Raw genomic sequence first — 17,967 nt, 5'->3', positions numbered from 1 at the left:
GGAGCTCCAAGCTAGCTTTTACAACCATGCCTCGATGCGTCTACTTGGCCTTGAGGGCTCCAAGGATAGCCACGAACTTTACAACCCACTCGAGAGTATTACTTTCACTCTTTTTCTACAACTCTTTTGATGTTACAACTCTTTTAATCAACGCACACAAGAGATAGTAGAAAGCTTTGTAAGAGACAAGAGAGAGTGGAGTGGGATGATTTAGAATGCATCCTCAAAGGCCTATTTATACTAGTCTTGGACGCCAAGGTTCGGATCTTCTGTTTATGCTTCGGAACGTCCGATGTGATTGAAATCAATTTGCGTAATTCTGGGATGACTTCGGATCGTCCGTTCTTGACTTCGTAGGGTCCGAACATATGCTTCGGAGAGACCGATCAAACTTCGTATCTTCCGAACAGTTCTTTCAGACAGTGTGTGCACAGCTTCGGAAGGTCCGAACTCAAGTTCGTACCGTCCGAACATTCCCGCGTTTCCGGAGATTTGAAATCTTCAACACTTCGTAGCGTCCGATTATGTCCTTCGTAGCGTCCGAAATCTTACTCAATCAACAGTCAGATCAATTTGTCTCCGCATTGAAATGATTTGATTGCTTGGGTTCGGAACGTCCGATCGCGTCTTCGGAACGTCCGAACTGGCTCCTCGCAGCTTCCGAACAGCTTCTACTTTGCTTCTGATTTGCACAAATTCGGAACGTCCGAACCACATTTTGGATCTTCCGAACGTAACCTTGTTCTTAATTTCCTGTATGCCTCAATATAAAACATTAGTACATTTTTAAGCCAAGTTTTGGTATCATCAAAACAAAAACTTTGGGATATGTTACAGCATTAAAAACATTAATCTCATCCTCGAGATTTGTATGCGTTTAAGGCGTAACAATCTCCCCCTTTTTGATGATCACAAAACTTGGTTAAAAATTGAAAAACAATAATCAACATAATCTGAATGTTATTAAATAACTCCCCCTTAATCAAATAACAAGTCTAAGAGGTTGAATTAAGACGAATTTATTTAATAACCATTTAATAGCAATTTTAACCAAATAAATTCTCCCCCTTTTTGTGATAAGCAAAAAGACATAAGCATAAAGAGAGACAAATAAACAGGTAAAATATCCACTAATAAATGAATGTTGAGCCATAATTATGGATAAATACAATTAATTTGTATTATCCGACATTATAATGCTCACATTAATAATACTCCCCCTCAATTTAACAAATATGTACGAGAGTATTCGACTAGTGTTTACAACTCAATCATGCCAAGTTCACCACGCAAACGAGTAAAAGTAGATTCATCTAGTGGTTTTGTAAAAATATCAGCAATTTGATTCTTGGTGTCAACATAGTGAAGTTCAACATCATTTTGCTCAATGTGATCACGAATGAAATGATGTCGAATGTCAATATGTTTAGTACGAGAATGTTGAACTGGATTCTTTGTTAGACATATGGTGCTTGTATTATCACAAAAAATTGGAATTTTTGAAAAAGTAACACCATAGTCGAGTAATTGATACTTCATCCAAAGAATTTGTGCACAACAACTACCGGCAGCCATATACTCGGCCTCGGTCGTTGAAAGTGCAACACAGTTTTGCTTTTTAGAAAACCAAGACACCAAGCAATTTCCCAAAAAGAAGCAAGTACCACTAGTGCTCTTTCTATCCACCTTATATCCTCCAAAGTCGGCATCACAGTAAGCTTTTAAATCGAAAAATGAGTTCTTAGAATACCATAATCCGAGATTTGGAGTATTTGAAAGATATTTGAAAATGCGTTTTAAGGCGAATAAGTGTGATTCCTTTGGACATGATTGAAATCGTGCACACAAGCAAACACTAAACATAATGTCAGGTCTACTAGCAGTCGCATAGAGTAGGGAGCCAATCATGCTACGAAATAACTTTTGGTCAACAGGTTTACCTCCCTCATCTTTGTCGAGTCTGACTGTCGTGCTCATAGGTGTGGATGAGGCTTTGGAAGACTCCATCCCAAACTTTTTGAGCATCTCTTTGATGTACTTCCCTTGGTTGACAAAGAAACCATCCTTGCATTGCTTGATTTGGAGACCAAGGAAGTAGTTGAGCTCGCCCATCATGCTCATCTCAAACTGATCCTGCATAAGCTTAGAAAAATCTCTACACAAGTGTTCATTAGTAGCACCAAAAATAATATCATCTACATATATCTGTACTATCAGCAAATCATTATCTTTAGTCAAGGTAAACAAGGTAATATCAACTTTACCCCTACAAAAACCATTAGACAACAAAAAGGTAGATAATTTCTCATACCAAGCTCTAGGAGCTTGTTTCAAACCATATAAAGCCTTATCAAGCTTATACACATAATCAGATAAGTGCACATCTTCAAAACCAACAGGTTGCTCAACATACACTTCTTCTTTCAAATCACCATTAAGAAAAGCACTTTTAACATCCATTTGAAACAATTTAAAGTCTCTAGAGCAAGCAAAAGCAAGTAGCATGCGAATGGATTCTAGTCTAGCGACAGGGGCATAAGTCTCATCATAATCAATTCCCTCTTCTTGACTATATCCTTTAGCTACTAGCCTAGCTTTATTTCTAGTGATTGTACCATGCTCATCTAACTTGTTCCTAAATACCCATTTAGTTCCTATGACAGGTCTATCAGTGGGTCTAGGTACAAGATTCCAAACTTTATTCCTTCTAAATTCATTTAGTTCATCTTGCATAGCAATAATCCAAGAATCATCAAGTAAAGCTTCTTCTATGTTCTTAGGCTCTATGTGAGAAAGAAAAGCAAGATAATTGCACATATTAGAAGAGCGAGTAGATACTCCCTTCGATGGGCTACCAATGATGAGATCCATGGGATGATCCTTGTGCGTAGTCCACTCCTTCGGAAGAGGTGCGTCCTCTTGATCTTTAGGAACATCATCTAGGCTTGTGGACTCCAACTTTTCGCCAAGGATATCTATATCATCATCATCAGAAACAACATGTCTAGGCAAGCAAGGGTTAGTTTCATCAAATATGACATGAATAGATTCTTCAACTAGTAAAGTACGTTTATTAAAGACTCTATATGCTTTGCTAGAAGTAGAGTAACCAAGAAAGATACCTTTGTCCGATTTAGCATCGAACTTACCCAGGTTGTCCTTACCATTGTTGTGGATGAAGCATTTTGATCCAAAAGCTCGGAAGTAAGAAATGTTAGGCTTTCTCCCTCTCCATAGTTCGTATGGAGTTTTCTTGAGAATTGGCCTTATTGATACACGATTGATGATGTAACAAGCAGAACTCATTGCTTCAGCCCAAAAATATTTTGGTAGAGAATGCTCACATAGCATGGTCCTTGCAATCTCTACTAGGGTCCTATTCTTCCTCTCAACGACACCGTTTTGTTGAGGAGTTCTAGGACAAGAAAAGTTGTGACCAATGCCTTTGTTTTGACAAAAAATTGAAAAATTTTCATTTTGAAATTCCGTTCCGTGGTCACTACGGATTTGTTTGATCAAAAGATTTTTCTCATTTTCAACCTTTTTGACAAAAATTTTGAAATGATCAAAGGCATCATTTTTGTGGGCTAAAAACAATGTCCAAGTAAAACGTGAAAAATCATCCACAATGACAAAAGCATAGGATTTACCTCCTAGACTGGTTGTCCTCGAGGGACCACATAAATCTAGGTGAAGTAACTCAAGGGGCATAGAAGTGGATACAAAATTTTTATTTTTGAAAGATTCCTTTGTGTGTTTACCAAGTTGACAAGCATCACAAAAAGAATCTAATTTTAAATTCAGCTTTGGCATTCCGGAAACTAGGTCAAGTTTTAAAAGTTTTTCTATGGTGCTCATCCCAACATGACCAAGTCGTCTATGCCAAAGAATGTTGTCATCAACATTTAATGTTACAAGGCTTTTTATTTTTGAAAATGATGAAATCTTTAAATCGACCTTGTAAACATTTTCACTTCTATAACCTTTGAAACTAATGGATTTGTCAGTTGTGAGTGATACAGTGCAATCGTGTGGTGTGAATTTGACTTCATAACCCCTATCGCAAAATTGACTAATGCTTAGGAGGTTATGTTTAAGTCCTTTCACAAGAAGTACATCATCAATAATAGTAGAGTTAGATATACCTATTGAGCCGATGCCTTCTATGATCCCTTTGCTGTTATCTCCAAAGGTCACCGATCCCTTTTCTTTTGGTCGAATGGATTGTAGCAGCTTCTTTTCTCCCGTCATGTGTCGAGAGCATCCACTGTCAAGATACCAAGTGCTCGATGACTTGTCTCCCCTTTGTCCCTACAAGGTTGAGATACAGTTTGATAGTTGGTACCCGTTTCTTTGGGTCCTTTGAGGTTAGTAGTAGTTGGGGATTTGGGGATCCATTTCCAATAACTATTCTTATTGTGTTGGTGTCTAAGTTTCTTGCATTTAGGTCTTATGTGGCCTATCTTACAACAGTAAGTGCATGTTGGTGGTGTTCTTAGTTTTGCCTTTGCGATAAGACTAGTGAAGTTGACTGATTTCTTTTCATATCCTAGACCTCCTTTGTCGAAGTTACACCTTTGCATGCTCAAGAGGTTTTCTAGTTTACCGCTACTCACATTGAACTTGTTGAAGGCTTTCTCTAAGTCTCTTAGGTTTGTCTTGAGCTTAGTGTTGTCATGCATCCTAGCTTCTAGTTCAGTTTTAAGTTGCTTATTCTCATTTCTAAGTGACTTAGCCTTATTGTACATACTAGTGTAAGCGGAGAGTAATTCATCGTAAGAGGGTACCTCGTCGTCATCCGAGTCGGTCAGATGATCTTCCTTCGCCATGAAGCATAGGGTAGACTCCTCTTCGTTGTCGCTGTCGCTCCACGTGGCTAGAAGGGCCTTCTTCTTGTCTTTGCCGGCCTTCTTCTTGGAGGGACACTCGTTTGCATAGTGACCCTTTTGTTGACAGTTGTAGCAGGTCACTTCCTTCTCAATCTTTTTGTCCTTCTTGTTGAAGTTGGAACTCCGCATGAATCTTTTGAACTTTCTAGTGAGGAGTGCCATTTCTTCATCGTCGCTATCTTCAAGTTGACTGGTCAAGGCGATCCCTTTCGCCTTTACTTTGTCGTCATCTTTCTTTGTTTCCTTCCGGGTAGATACTTCAAGTTCATGGGTCTTTAGGGTCCCATGAAGTTGATCAAGGTCGTAGGATGCCGCATCTCCCTTGTTGGATTCAATGATAGCCGTGCGCTTTGCATCCCATTCCGCCGGTAGTGCTCGAAGGGCTCTCCTCCACACTTGTTTAGTTGGGTAGTTCTCACCAAGTTGGGCAAGCTCATTGATGATTTGGGTGAGCCGCCGGAACATGGTGTCGACATCCTCCTTGGGTTCCATCTCAAAGGTCTCGTACTTGAGTTGGAGAAGGTCTATCTTTGTTTCTTTGACTTGATTGGTTCCCTCGTGGCAAATCTCCAATTTGTCCCAAATCTCTTTGGCGGAGGTGCAAGCCGAGATTCGGTTGTATTCATTCATATCTAGAGAACAATGAAGAATATTCATAGCTTTAGCATTTTGAGAGATAAGTTTCATATCGTCCTTGGTGAAGTCATCCATTCCCTTAGGAATTTCCTTATTATCCACCGTTTTCATGGGGATATAGGGACCTTTCACCGTTATTTTCCAAAGGTCGTAATCGACGGATTGGATGTATAGAGATATTCTATTTTTCCAATATCCGTAATTAGTACCATTGAAAAGAGGGGGACGATTTGTGGATTGTCCTTGGGCATACTCGCTTGCTAGATTGGCCATTTAAAAGATTTTGAAAAATCTGGCTCTGATACCACTTGAAGAACCTAAAGGGGGGGGGGGGAATAGGTTCTTTTAGGCCCTTTAGCGTTTTTAAAACGAGTTTGCAAAAATTGCAAGCGGAAGACTTGAGGGACAATCACAAAAAAAAAAATGCGTAAAGTAAGTGCGTAAAATAAATGCGTAGTAAAGTAAATGCGTAAAGTAAAGAGGGATAGAGATGTTTATGGAAGTTCGACGAAGAATCGTCTACGTCTCCCCTTCTCGATGAGGATCGAGGTATCACTATATCGACTTGGCTTTAGGAGCTCCAAGCTAGCTTTTACAACCACGCCTCGATGCGTCTACTTGGCCTTGAGGGCTCCAAGGATAGCCACGAACTTTACAACCCACTCGAGAGTATTACTTTCACTCTTTTTCTACAACTCTTTTGATGTTACAACTCTTTTAATCAACGCACACAAGAGATAGTAGAAAGCTTTGTAAGAGACAAGAGAGAGTGGAGTGGGATGATTTAGAATGCATCCTCAAAGGCCTATTTATACTAGTCTTGGACGCCAAGGTTCGGATCTTCTGTTTATGCTTCGGAACGTCCGATGTGATTGAAATCAATTTGCGTAATTCTGGGATGACTTCGGATCGTCCGTTCTTGACTTCGTAGGGTCCGAACATATGCTTCGGAGAGACCGATCAAACTTCGTATCTTCCGAACAGTTCTTTCAGACAGTGTGTGCACAGCTTCGGAAGGTCCGAACTCAAGTTCGTACCGTCCGAACATTCCCGCGTTTCCGGAGATTTGAAATCTTCAACACTTCGTAGCGTCCGATTATGTCCTTCGTAGCGTCCGAAATCTTACTCAATCAACAGTCAGATCAATTTGTCTCCGCATTGAAATGATTTGATTGCTTGGGTTCGGAACGTCCGATCGCGTCTTCGGAACGTCCGAACTGGCTCCTCGCAGCTTCCGAACAGCTTCTACTTTGCTTCTGATTTGCACAAATTCGGAACGTCCGAACCACATTTCGGATCTTCCGAACGTAACCTTGTTCTTAATTTCCTGCATGCCTCAATATAAAACATTAGTACATTTTTAAGCCAAGTTTTGGTATCATCAAAACAAAAACTTTGGGATATGTTACAGCATTAAAAACATTAATCTCATCCTCGAGATTTGTATGCGTTTAAGGCGTAACAAATTGCATATTGATATCATTACTAATTAGTCTTTACTTTAATTTAGACTTTATTTTATTTTATTTTATTTACTTTGTTAATCTATAATCTTTTCTGTTTTGCAGTGCATGCTAAGAGCGCACAGCCCTGATTTGCTTATCTTTGATCCGGAGATCGAAAGAACTGCGAGGAGACTAAGAAAAGCGAGAAGGGAAGAAATCCAAACAATGGCTGAAAACAGAGAGGACGCGAGATATAACCCGCCAGACGCCATACCTATCAGAGACCACTTCAGACCAGTAATCAACAATCATTACTCTGGTATTGCAAAAGGGACCATAAACGCAAACAATTTCGAGTTGAAGCCCGCACTGATAAATATGGTTCAACAGAACCAATTTGCTGGAACTTCCACTTCTGATCCTCATGTTCATTTAAGAACATTCCTGGAGATCACGGATACGGTAAAAATTAATAATGTTTCTGATGATATTATTAGATTGCGCTTGTTTCCATTTTCTCTCAGGGACCAGGCGAGAGGATGGCTCCAATCGCTTCCCTTGGGAAGTATCACTACATTGCAGGAGCTGGCGACGAAATTTCTTTCTAAATATTTTCCCCTAGCGAAGACTGCGCAATTGAAGATTGAGATCAGTACTTTCAGGCAAACTGACTTTGAGCAGCTTTATGAACCATGGGAGAGGTACAAGGAGTTGTTGCGGAAGTGCCCTAATCATGGTTTTGAAGACTGGGTGCAGATTGAGTTGTTTTATAATGGGTTGAATGGTCAGACACGGACAACAGTGGATGCAGCGGCAGGTGGCACGATCTTTGCCAAATCTCCTGCTCAAGCCTACGACTTGCTTGAGCAAATGACTATTAACAGCTACCAATGGCCGTCTGAGAGGTCAGGAGTACAGAGGACTGCTAGAATTTATGCGGTGGATCCTATCACATCACTCACTGCACAAGTATCAGCATTGACTACACAGATAGCGACTATGAATAAAGTGGGTACATCAAACACTGAGGGACCACCGGTTGTTGTTGAAGAATCACATTTTCCTGAAGAAGTCCAATACATCAACAACAAGAACTTTGGAGGCTTTGGCGGATATCGAGGTAACCCTCCCCCTAATACTTATCATCCTGGGTTGAGAAATCACGAAATTATTTCTTATGCAAACAATAAGAATGTGTTGAATCCTCCACCGGGGTTCAATACATCAATGTTGAATCTGGCAAGAGGATGTCTAGAACTGAGTCTAGACTTGACAACCTTGAGACACATATGGTGAGTATTGGTGCTACTTTGAAAATCCTTGAATCGCAAGTGGGGTAGATAACGAAGCAACTCACATCTCAACCGTCAGGCGCAGTCCAAAAGACTGCAGAACCAAATCTGAGAGAAGTGAATGCCATTTTTATACATCATGAAGAGTTTGGTGTGGTAGGCAGAAAAGAGAAGGAGGTTGAACCCACACCTGTTCGGGATGAAAAGCTAATTCCAACCAAAAGAGCCCGAGTTAAGAAATCTGAGAGGTACGATTTAAATCAATGCATTGATATTTCTTTACTTCCCTACCCCCAAAGATTTCTACAATTACAAGATGAATTTCAAAAGAAAAAAGGTCTTGAAGATCTCAAGAACCTAAACACTAATATTGAGTTTGCAGATCAGGTGGAAGGTGATTTTACCAAAGGAACACGAAGGAATGTTCCTCAGAAGTTGCTAGATCACGGTGAATTTATTGTACCATGTGAAATAAGGGGTCATTTAGTAGAAAAAGCTATCTGTGACTCAAGGGCAAGTATAAATATAATGCCAAGATCTCTCTACGAGAAACTTGGATTGAGCAAGTTTAGATCCATCGAATTAAACGTGCAGCTGGCAGATAAATCGGTGCAGGTGCCATTGGGTATTGTGGATGATGTTGAACTGAAGATTGACAAATTGAAAGTTCTAGCAGAATTCTTGGTACTCGATATGGAGAATAGTCAGGACGTTCACGTTATTCTAGGACGACCATTATTGGCTGCTGTTGGAGCCATCATTGACGTGAAACGAGGAAAGATGACCATGGAAGTTGAAGGTCAAATGGTAGCAGTAAGGGCATCCAAGAAATCATATGACCCACCATGAACAGGATTGGTCACAGTCGGGCTGATGAAGTTAAACCAAGCGTTGTGTGGGAGGCAACCCACATTTATTTATTTTTGCATTCATTTTATTTAATTTTTTATTTCGATTCCTTAGTTTATTAATTTTAATTTTCCCAATTCAAGTATTAATTTGCATTTTGTTATTTTTTTCAGGTATTTAAAAAAAAATCGAGAATCGCTTGGACTGTAGTAGCCCGAATCCTATTTATTTAAATAAACATGATTAAGTATCTTTAATTAAGTAAATCATGTGTAATTTGACTTTAGAGTTCGTGTGAGTAAGCCGAGGTGTAGCCCAGAAAGGGAAGAGCAGCCCGGGAAAGGAAGATCAGCCCGGGAAGGGAAGAGCAGCCCGGGAAGGGAAGAGCAGCCCGGGAATAGTATTTGGTTGACACGCCTGCCGGGCAGGTGTCAAGTGCATGGTAATTGTTGGACACGTTCATGCATGTAAGGTGAGGTGTCTTTGTGCATGCTGCCTAGCGACAGATGTCCGGATGCATGGGATTTGGTTGACACGTTCATGCAGGCTGAGGTCTATAAATAGGCCATGGGATTTCTTATTGTGGAGGGGGTACTGTGTGTTTAAATGCAAGTTTTAGCTCTCTAGAGCAGCCCAGAAAGGGAAGAGCAGCCCGGGAAGGGAAGATCAGCCCGGGAAGGGAAGAGCAGCCAGGAAGGGAAGAGCAACCCGGGAAGGGAAGAACAGCCAGGAAGGGAAGAGCAGCCCGGGAAGGGAAGATCAGCCCGGGAAGGGAAGAGCAGCCAGAAAGGGAAGAGCAGCCCGGGAAGGGAAGAGCAACCCGGGAAGGACAGAACAGCCCGGACAGAGCAGCCGGGCATAGCCGACGATCCGAGAAGGTCAGTCAGGGAGCTCAATATCGTCAGGGCTGACAACGGACTAGACCCGATTGATAGGATTTCCTGTGGACTAGGATTGCTTTACTAGAGGTACGAAATTACTATCCGAGATATCCTGGTCGAGTATACATTCTTATATGTGTTGCATGATTGTTTGCTGCATTGATATATGTCATATGATGCATGCTATTATGTCACGCTTATTGCTGCATGTTACATTTCATCTTGAGCCGTATCTCTTTCGAGATAGCCTTTATTGTTGAACTGTATCTCTTTCGAGATAAGCTATATCTTGTGGGGCCGCTCAGCCTTGTCTTGTGGACGCATGGACACCGAGAGTACACAGTGGCCGACGGGTCTGGAGGGCTTCGGTGATCCGGGACATTTTAGGTCCACGTCTGATCTTGTAGTGGATGCAGTGACCCAGAGGAGTACCGCGCGGCACTATCCACTTGGCGCCTCTAGACTGAGCATATTGAGATCTTTTGTGACTCCTGTTTCTTGACTACCGTGGTATCATATCATAGCATGTGCATTTCATATAGGCTTTTATACTCATACTTTTGTACTGGGCGTTCTTATCGCTCACATCCTCGGTTTTGTTTATCTTGGACACCCCATTCCCACGGGGCAGGCCTCAGGTTGGATGGCTCAGGAGGAGGATGATGAGGACGTTGAGTGGCCGGTTGGTTTAGTTCTTCAGTACTGTTTGTTTCGATATGGTTGTACCGCATATTTTTATTGTGAGTTATTCTGGACTTCATTTGGGTTGTATATCTATCGTTTGTTGACCATTTCCGCAATTACCTCTGATTGTTATTAATTTAGTTAATTGCATGCTTAGTTCTTGATTAGTAGGTGATTCTGGAACGGGTCACTACATTTATGGTATCAGAGCATGCATATGATTTTGGGATATAGATTCTGTTTTGGGATTTTCGTTGACCATTTTACCATTTTCCCCATTCTATCTTGTAGCGATGGCTGACCACCTTGGTGATGAGAGTAGTCAGGGGAGTGTAGGTCGTTGGGGTGACCAGGACGATCGTATGCGTCATCGTGAACATCGTCATCGTCGTGATGGGCCTAGGCGTTTTGAGATGCACCGTTTCATTCAGATGGGGCCTAAGCCTTTAGTCGGTGGTGAGACTCCCGATGTTGCTGAGGATTGGTTAGAGCGCATGGAGAGTTGTTTCCGTGCATTCCAATGCACCGAAGAGCAGCAGATGGAGACCCTTGGTTTTCTTCTTGAGGGCCGTGCGCGCAAGTGGTGGCGATCGACTTCTGCGCCGATAGTCCAGGCTCAGGGTAGGGTGACTTGGGCCGAATTCCGTGCAGCTTTCATGCAGCTATATTTTCCTCCAGCCCTTCGCCAGGCAAAGACGATTGAACTTCTGAATCTTAAGCAAGGGAGTATGTCTGTTGATGCATATCAGCAGAAGTTCTTCGAGTTGTTACCCTTTGCTCCTCATATTAGTGGCAGTTTTGAGGCCAAGTATGACCATTTCCTTCAGGGTCTTAACCAGGAGATCTTTGATCGAGTCACTGTCTGCGATAATCCTACTTCTTATGATGGGTTAGTGAACCGGTGTCGCCAGGCAGAGATCAGTCTCCAGCGTGGTAGGTCTATTCTTTCTTCTAGACCTCCGAATACTTTGAGCCCTCGATCTCAGTCTTTCAAGAAGTCAGGTTCTTCTTCTTCTGGATCTGGATCTCGGTCTAGCGGTGTTTTTCGCTTTGGTAAGAAGAAGGTTTCTTGTGTGCATTGTGGGAAGAACCATCCATCGGAGCAGTGCCGATCAGCCGCGGGAGCTTGTTTTCAGTGCGGAGAGATGGGTCATCTTAAGAAGAATTGTCCTCAGTTGCGAGGTGGAGCAGGATCTAGTTCCGGATCTCAGATGACTGTTCAGCAGAGGATGCAGGGTCAGGCAATGGGTAGTTCAAATCTTCGACCTCGTGCCCAAGGTCAGGTATTTGCGCTGAACCAGGATCAGGCTGCAGATGAGACAGGGAGAGTCATAGCAGGTACTTTTTGTTTATGCGGTATTCCTGCTTTTGTTCTTATTGATACCGGAGCATCACATTCATTCATTTCTGCACGATTTGTTAAGCGTCATAAGTTACCGTATGTTTCTCTAGACGTCATTCTTTCCGTTTTTACTCCGATGGGTCATTCGGTGTTAGCAAAGCGTCTAGTGATGGGTTGTCCTTTAGATTTTGAGGGCAACGAGTTGACTGCGAATCTTATGATCCTAGAAATGGAAGATTTTGATTGTATTTTGGGTATAGACCTATTGACTACCTACCGAGCTACTGTGGATTGTTACCAGAAGCTTGTTCAGTTTCGTACGACTGAGAGCTCTAGTTGGTTTTTCTATGGTGAGGGAGCGCGACCTCCGATGCCAGTGGTATCTGCTCTGAAAGCCTGTCGTGCTTTAGAGTCAGGCGGGGAAGGCTACCTCATCTATGCGATTGATTCATCCACAAGTAGTGTTGATACAGATGTTATTCCAGTGGTTTGTGAGTTTCCTGATGTTTTCCCAGATGAGATTCCTGGTTTTCCTCCGATTAGATATGTGGAATTTGGCATCGAATTAATGCCAGGGACTACACCGATTTCTCGTGCCCCCTATCGTCTGGCTCCGTCAGAGATGAGGGAACTGAAGCAGCAATTGCATGATCTTCTTGATAAAGGTTATATTCGCCCGAGTGTTTCACCTTGGGGAGCTCCAGTCTTGTTTGTCAAGAAAAATGATGGATCGATGCGATTGTGTATTGATTATCGCCAGCTGAATCGTGTGACGATCAAAAACAAGTATCCATTACCTCGTATTGATGACTTGTTCGATCAGCTTCAGGGTACCTCTATTTACTCCAAGATTGACTTGCGATCGGGTTATCATCAGATGAGAGTCAGAGATGATGATATTTCCAAGACTGCATTTCGTACTCGATATGGGCATTACGAGTTTCTAGTTATGCCATTCGGATTGACAAATGCGCCAGGGGTGTTCATGGATCTGATGAACCGAGTCTTTCGGGATTTTCTAGATCAGTTTGTTGTGGTTTTCATCGACGATATCTTGATTTATTCTCACAGTGTGGAAGAGCATACCCATCACTTGAGGATTGTGTTGCAGATTCTTCGTGAGAAGCAATTGTATGCTAAGCTGAGTAAGTGCGAGTTCTGGATTAATCGTGTAGTATTCCTTGGTCATGTGATTTCCAAGGAAGGAGTTTCTGTGGATCCTAGCAAGATTGAGGCAGTGTTGAATTGGTCACGTCCGACGACAGTGGCCGAGATCCGTAGTTTTCTAGGTCTGGCAGGGTATTATCGTCGCTTCATCGTGAATTTCTCTCAGGTAGCTAGACCATTGACGCAACTTACTCGGAAGGATGTTCCATTTGAGTGGTCATCTGAGTGCGAAGATAGTTTCAGAGAGCTTCGTCGACTTCTGACTTCTGCACCTGTTTTGGCGTTACCGTCAGGATCTGATGGTTTCAGTGTTTACACCGATGTCTCCTTTCAAGGCTTAGGGTGTGTGTTGACGCAGATGTTGGAGTAGGTGCCCGTCGAGCCAAGTGTTGGCCGAGTGTTCACAATGAAACTCTATGTATAAGCAATCTTTATTTTAGTAATATTTAATATTATTATTATGGCACATCTTTATCTGTATACTCATGCTAGTTGCATAGATAAAGCCCTTGAATATACAAATAGTAGAAAGAATATGAGATGCTCATATGATGAGTATCATGAAACTCATATTTGTAATACTGTATATTCTAAACGGTTCCTAGTCGATTCAGCCGCCACTAAGAAGGATATAGGCCGCTCGAGTTCGAGACTAGTATCTGCGATGTGAGTACCATGTTTCATTGGTAGGGGACATTGTGATGTCCGAACATGCAGATAGGTGCTCCTTGTAGAGTGCACTGAACAACCCTCCATAAAAGGACTTTCCAAGTGGTTCTCACTTATCGAGTGGAAAAGTCCTGGTTTATGGTTGTACAGAATTAGTCCTTATGACTCGGGACAACATTGAGACTCTATGTGCTAGAATTACACTTTGACTTGTTTACCGACTCTCATGGGGTCATTAGGTGGCAAGGTTGGGTGTTCTGTCGAAACACATAGGAGTCGATGCATTGTAGTCGGGGATTCACCGCTTACCTTCGGGTATGGATATCCTATGTGTTATCATGTGTATGTAGATCGAAATCTCTGGCCAGAGTATGGTTGTAATTATGAAAGGTGTTTCATAGATTACACCATCGATGCAACTACGACATGACACATAGTATCGATTCATTGACAACTCTCGATAAACCAATGGTTGTCGAATCGATCGGGATATATGAGTTGAAGGGACCGTACTGTACGCTAACCATAATTGAATGGTTCTTGCAGGCACTATCATGTGATACCTAGGGAATCACGTAAGCGATGCTGCTAGGCGTTTAACGTGATTGGTTGGGTACTATCAGACTTGAGTTCTGACGTTCTTATTATCAAGGTGTTGATAAATAAGAATGGAGCAATTGGGGTATGCTCAAATAAGGACATGTTTAGTCCGAATCACATAGAGATGTGAACCCACGGCTAGTTGTATCAGTGAACCATTGAGGGCCACACAAGTACTAGCTTTCTAGATCCCGTTGAGAAGTAAAATAGTTCAATGTGTTGAACGGCTTATAAAGGAGTTTATAAGCGTAAGAAAAATTAGAAGTATGACTTCTATAAAGGAGAAAATAGTTCAATGTGTTGAACGACTTATAAATGAGTTTATAAGTGTAAAGAAAAATAGAAGTATGACTTCTATGAGAGAAATGTAAATTTTAATTTATGGAAGTGTTCCTAAATTAAAATTGGCCAAGTGAATAATGTATTTGAGAATTGTGATTTTCATAAACATTATTATGGACTAAATTAAATTAATTCAAGTGTTGAATTAATTAAACACTAGTGGACCTAGTAGAGTCCAAATAATTAAATTAATTCAAGTGTTGAATTAATTAAATAATATTGAGTCTTGTAGAGCTCAATTAAAATAATTATTTAAGTAGTGAGACTTGGGTAAATTCAAGTAATGTTTAATTAGTCTCAAATATGTTTGAGATAATTAAAATTTAGTCCAAGGTTTTTATTTTGATAAAAACCATATAATATACATGCTTGGGAGGTGAAGAGGTAGAGATTACTTTTGAATAAAAAATTGCATGGCATGCAACTTTTTCACTTTTGCTTTTTGCAACACCAAGACATGCAATTAACTCATTCTCCTCCCTCCTCCAAGCTAGATGGCCGAATTCTCTCTTCCTTTTTCTCCTCCATTTTTGTTCTTCAATTTGTTGAGGAAATCTTGCACTTCTCTTTGAAAAATCCTCATATTTTTCTAGTGCAAAATATGAGGGGATCTACCTAGTTGGTGGTGGGCCTAATTTGAAGGAAAGATTCAAGAACTTGGAAAGCTTGAAGATAGTTTCTACCTTTCAAGAGCTTTGTTGTTTGACAACAAAGTTGGAGCCATAATCAATCTCTTGAGATTGATAGGTATATTTCTTTAAAACACCCTATGTATGTCATTATGTGTGTTTTGTATTTGTTGCACAAAGAAATGGGGTGGCCGAAATTTTAAACTAAAAATTTTAGATTTTAAACTTCCGTTGCGCTTCCGGCCACCGTAACCGGTCCCCTTTCAAGTGGTATCCGAGCTATGGTTACGTTTTTGTGTAGCAAATACAATATATATTATGTTGAGATCGATTTCTAACCGCATGAGTGTATTTTTGCAACAAATCGAGGGCCGTTTTTGGGGAAAATTTCTTGCAGCAAGTTGCTGCCCGTGTCGGGCAGCTCGGGCTGCCCGAGGGGCTGCCCGTTTTGGGCAGCTAGGGCAGCCCGAGGGGCTGCCCGAACAGCCCCTTCGAAAAAAATAAAAAAAAAAAAATTTTGGCCGGAATGTTGGCCGGAATCCGGCGACGGAGCTCCTGCGACGGCGATGACGGCTAGGGTTTCCAAAAGTGTTTTGGAATATCAAAGTGTCATGGGCCTTGACATGTTGGGCCATTGGATGGCTAACATGTTTGTGAATTTTAAATGGGCCGAAAATGTTTTTGGTGAAAAATAAGTTTTTGGGCCCTTAAGTTTAAAATTACAAAAGTTGCAAATATTTTCTCATGAAATAAATAATTTAAGTTGGACTTTAATTATTTATAGTAAATGGTGATTTACAAGAAATTCGGTTATAAATAAATTAATTGGAAAGTAGACAAAGATGTTTGTATACTTTGTTAATTTAGTTTATAATCGTGGCGGTTAGTGATTGGATCAAGAAATATAATATTGGATCAATTAATTATTGTGATAATTAATTGATTGTGTATGATATGTGATATTATGCATGAAGGATGATCAAAAGCCCAAGCCCAATTTGCTAGGTGTATGCTAGGATATTTGATGTTGAATGATTGTAATAATTATCAAATTTAAAGTGGGCTTGGTTTATGGCCCGTTCCCACCCCATGAGATGTATCCCTATTTGCCATGGATATTTATTTGTAAATATTAGTATAGTGGATGATCAAGATTGGAAGATGGTGGCCATGATGATTATGAAGATCGAAGACATGTAAATATTGGAAGCTAATGTAATAGTTGCATTTGCATCCCGTGCATTTCCCTAGGATTGGACCTAGGCCCGTGTTTAGCTCACACGGTCCATTAGTATTGGGGCGATTGATCATCCTTGTTTTGTTTACTGTTTATAATATATGAATGATATGTTATAAATAATGAGTATGTGCGTTATTATTATGATAATAACAAAGTTGCATGAATCCGGCAAACATACGATCAAACATGGCGAGCTTTTAAATAAAATTAATGATGAGACCTTTCAAAATTAAAAACCCTCATTTTGAATAAGATTCAAAATTAATATCAAGCCCGAAAAGGGGAATTATAAATTTGTTTATAATTTCCTTGTCTTCCATCGACAATGGTTGCATGATGAACGCTACCCGTACTCGGGGCTCGGCTCATATTATTGGGGGAGCTTTGGGTGCCGGAAAGCTGTGACATCCATTGACATGGTGATGTGAACTACGTGGAACTCCCATGATTTCGGCTCATATTATTGAGGGAACTCATGGCGACCGTCCATTAAGGTTCAACATCGATGGGTAAGGCTTGACACGTGAAGATGAACAACGTCATATTATTGGGTCCTAATCAAACGTGAGACAAAAGTTTACGTAGAGGGTTGCATTGTGATGCAATTGGAAACTACCTTTTAGGAATTGTGATTGGCTGATATTATTCGGGATCATAATTCGCTAATTGGACCTTACGTACCTACTGAGGAAAGGAGTTTCCCGTTTTCACTTGAGGGTAGTGAAAGATGTCAAAACAGTGGGAGCAAATATTTATGAAGTAAAAGTCCAAACTTCATATCTTACTAAATATTTTAAAATAGTCACCAACATTTATCTGTTTTTTTCTTTTCAGTACAAATTGACAATGTCTTCGATTCGCAATCCGATATCCATAATACTCGACAAACACATATTAACTGGACCTAATTACCTCACTTGGCTAAGAAACCTAAAAATCGTCTTGAATTCGGAAAAGGTAGCATATACACTGACTGAGTCGCCCCCTGTTGAGGCTCCGACTGATAGCAATCCTGAGGAATTGCAGGCTTACAAGGAATGGTGTGACCATGACTTGATAGCCAGGTGTTATATGCTGACTTCTATGAATGATGAGCTGCAGAGGCGTTTTGAGGGTGCAAAGAGTGCTGCTGACATTCATTTGCATCTCAAAGAGCTCTTTGGTGAGCAAACACGACCTCTAAGGCATGCTACCGTCAAGGAGCTGATCACTTTGCGCATGCGAGATGGGGCCTCGGTCCATGAGCATGGCCTAAAGGTGATCGGGCTCGTGGACAAACTCGTTGGCATGGATCTGATCTTG

General features: G+C 41.1%; 1 protein-coding gene across 1 annotated transcript; it reads left to right on the top strand.

Moving 5' to 3' along the window:
* Nucleotides 1–7,195: 7,195 nt before the first annotated feature.
* Nucleotides 7,196–9,111, top strand: LOC140810293 (uncharacterized). The gene is made up of 3 exons (XM_073168165.1): nt 7,196–7,432; nt 7,553–8,090; nt 8,423–9,111. The coding sequence occupies exons 1-3, from the start codon at nt 7,196–7,198 to the stop codon at nt 9,109–9,111; spliced, it is 1,464 nt and encodes a 487-aa protein (XP_073024266.1).
* The last annotated feature ends 8,856 nt before the right edge of the window (nt 9,112–17,967 follow it).

Source organism: Primulina eburnea, chromosome 13, assembly GCF_022965805.1.
Source record: "Primulina eburnea isolate SZY01 chromosome 13, ASM2296580v1, whole genome shotgun sequence".
NCBI lineage: Eukaryota > Viridiplantae > Streptophyta > Magnoliopsida > Lamiales > Gesneriaceae > Primulina > Primulina eburnea.
This window is presented reverse-complemented; position numbering and strand designations above follow the sequence as displayed.

Excerpts from the sequence above, each read along its gene's own strand:
- LOC140810293 (XM_073168165.1), top strand. The coding sequence starts at position 7,196 with ATGGCTGAAAACAGAGAGGACGCGAGATATAACCCGCCAGACGCCATA. Across the intron at positions 7,433-7,552 it reads TCCTGGAGATCACGGATACG|GAGCTGGCGACGAAATTTCT; the intron begins GTAAAAATTAAT and ends ACTACATTGCAG. Across the intron at positions 8,091-8,422 it reads AGGCTTTGGCGGATATCGAG|GCAGAAAAGAGAAGGAGGTT; the intron begins GTAACCCTCCCC and ends TTGGTGTGGTAG.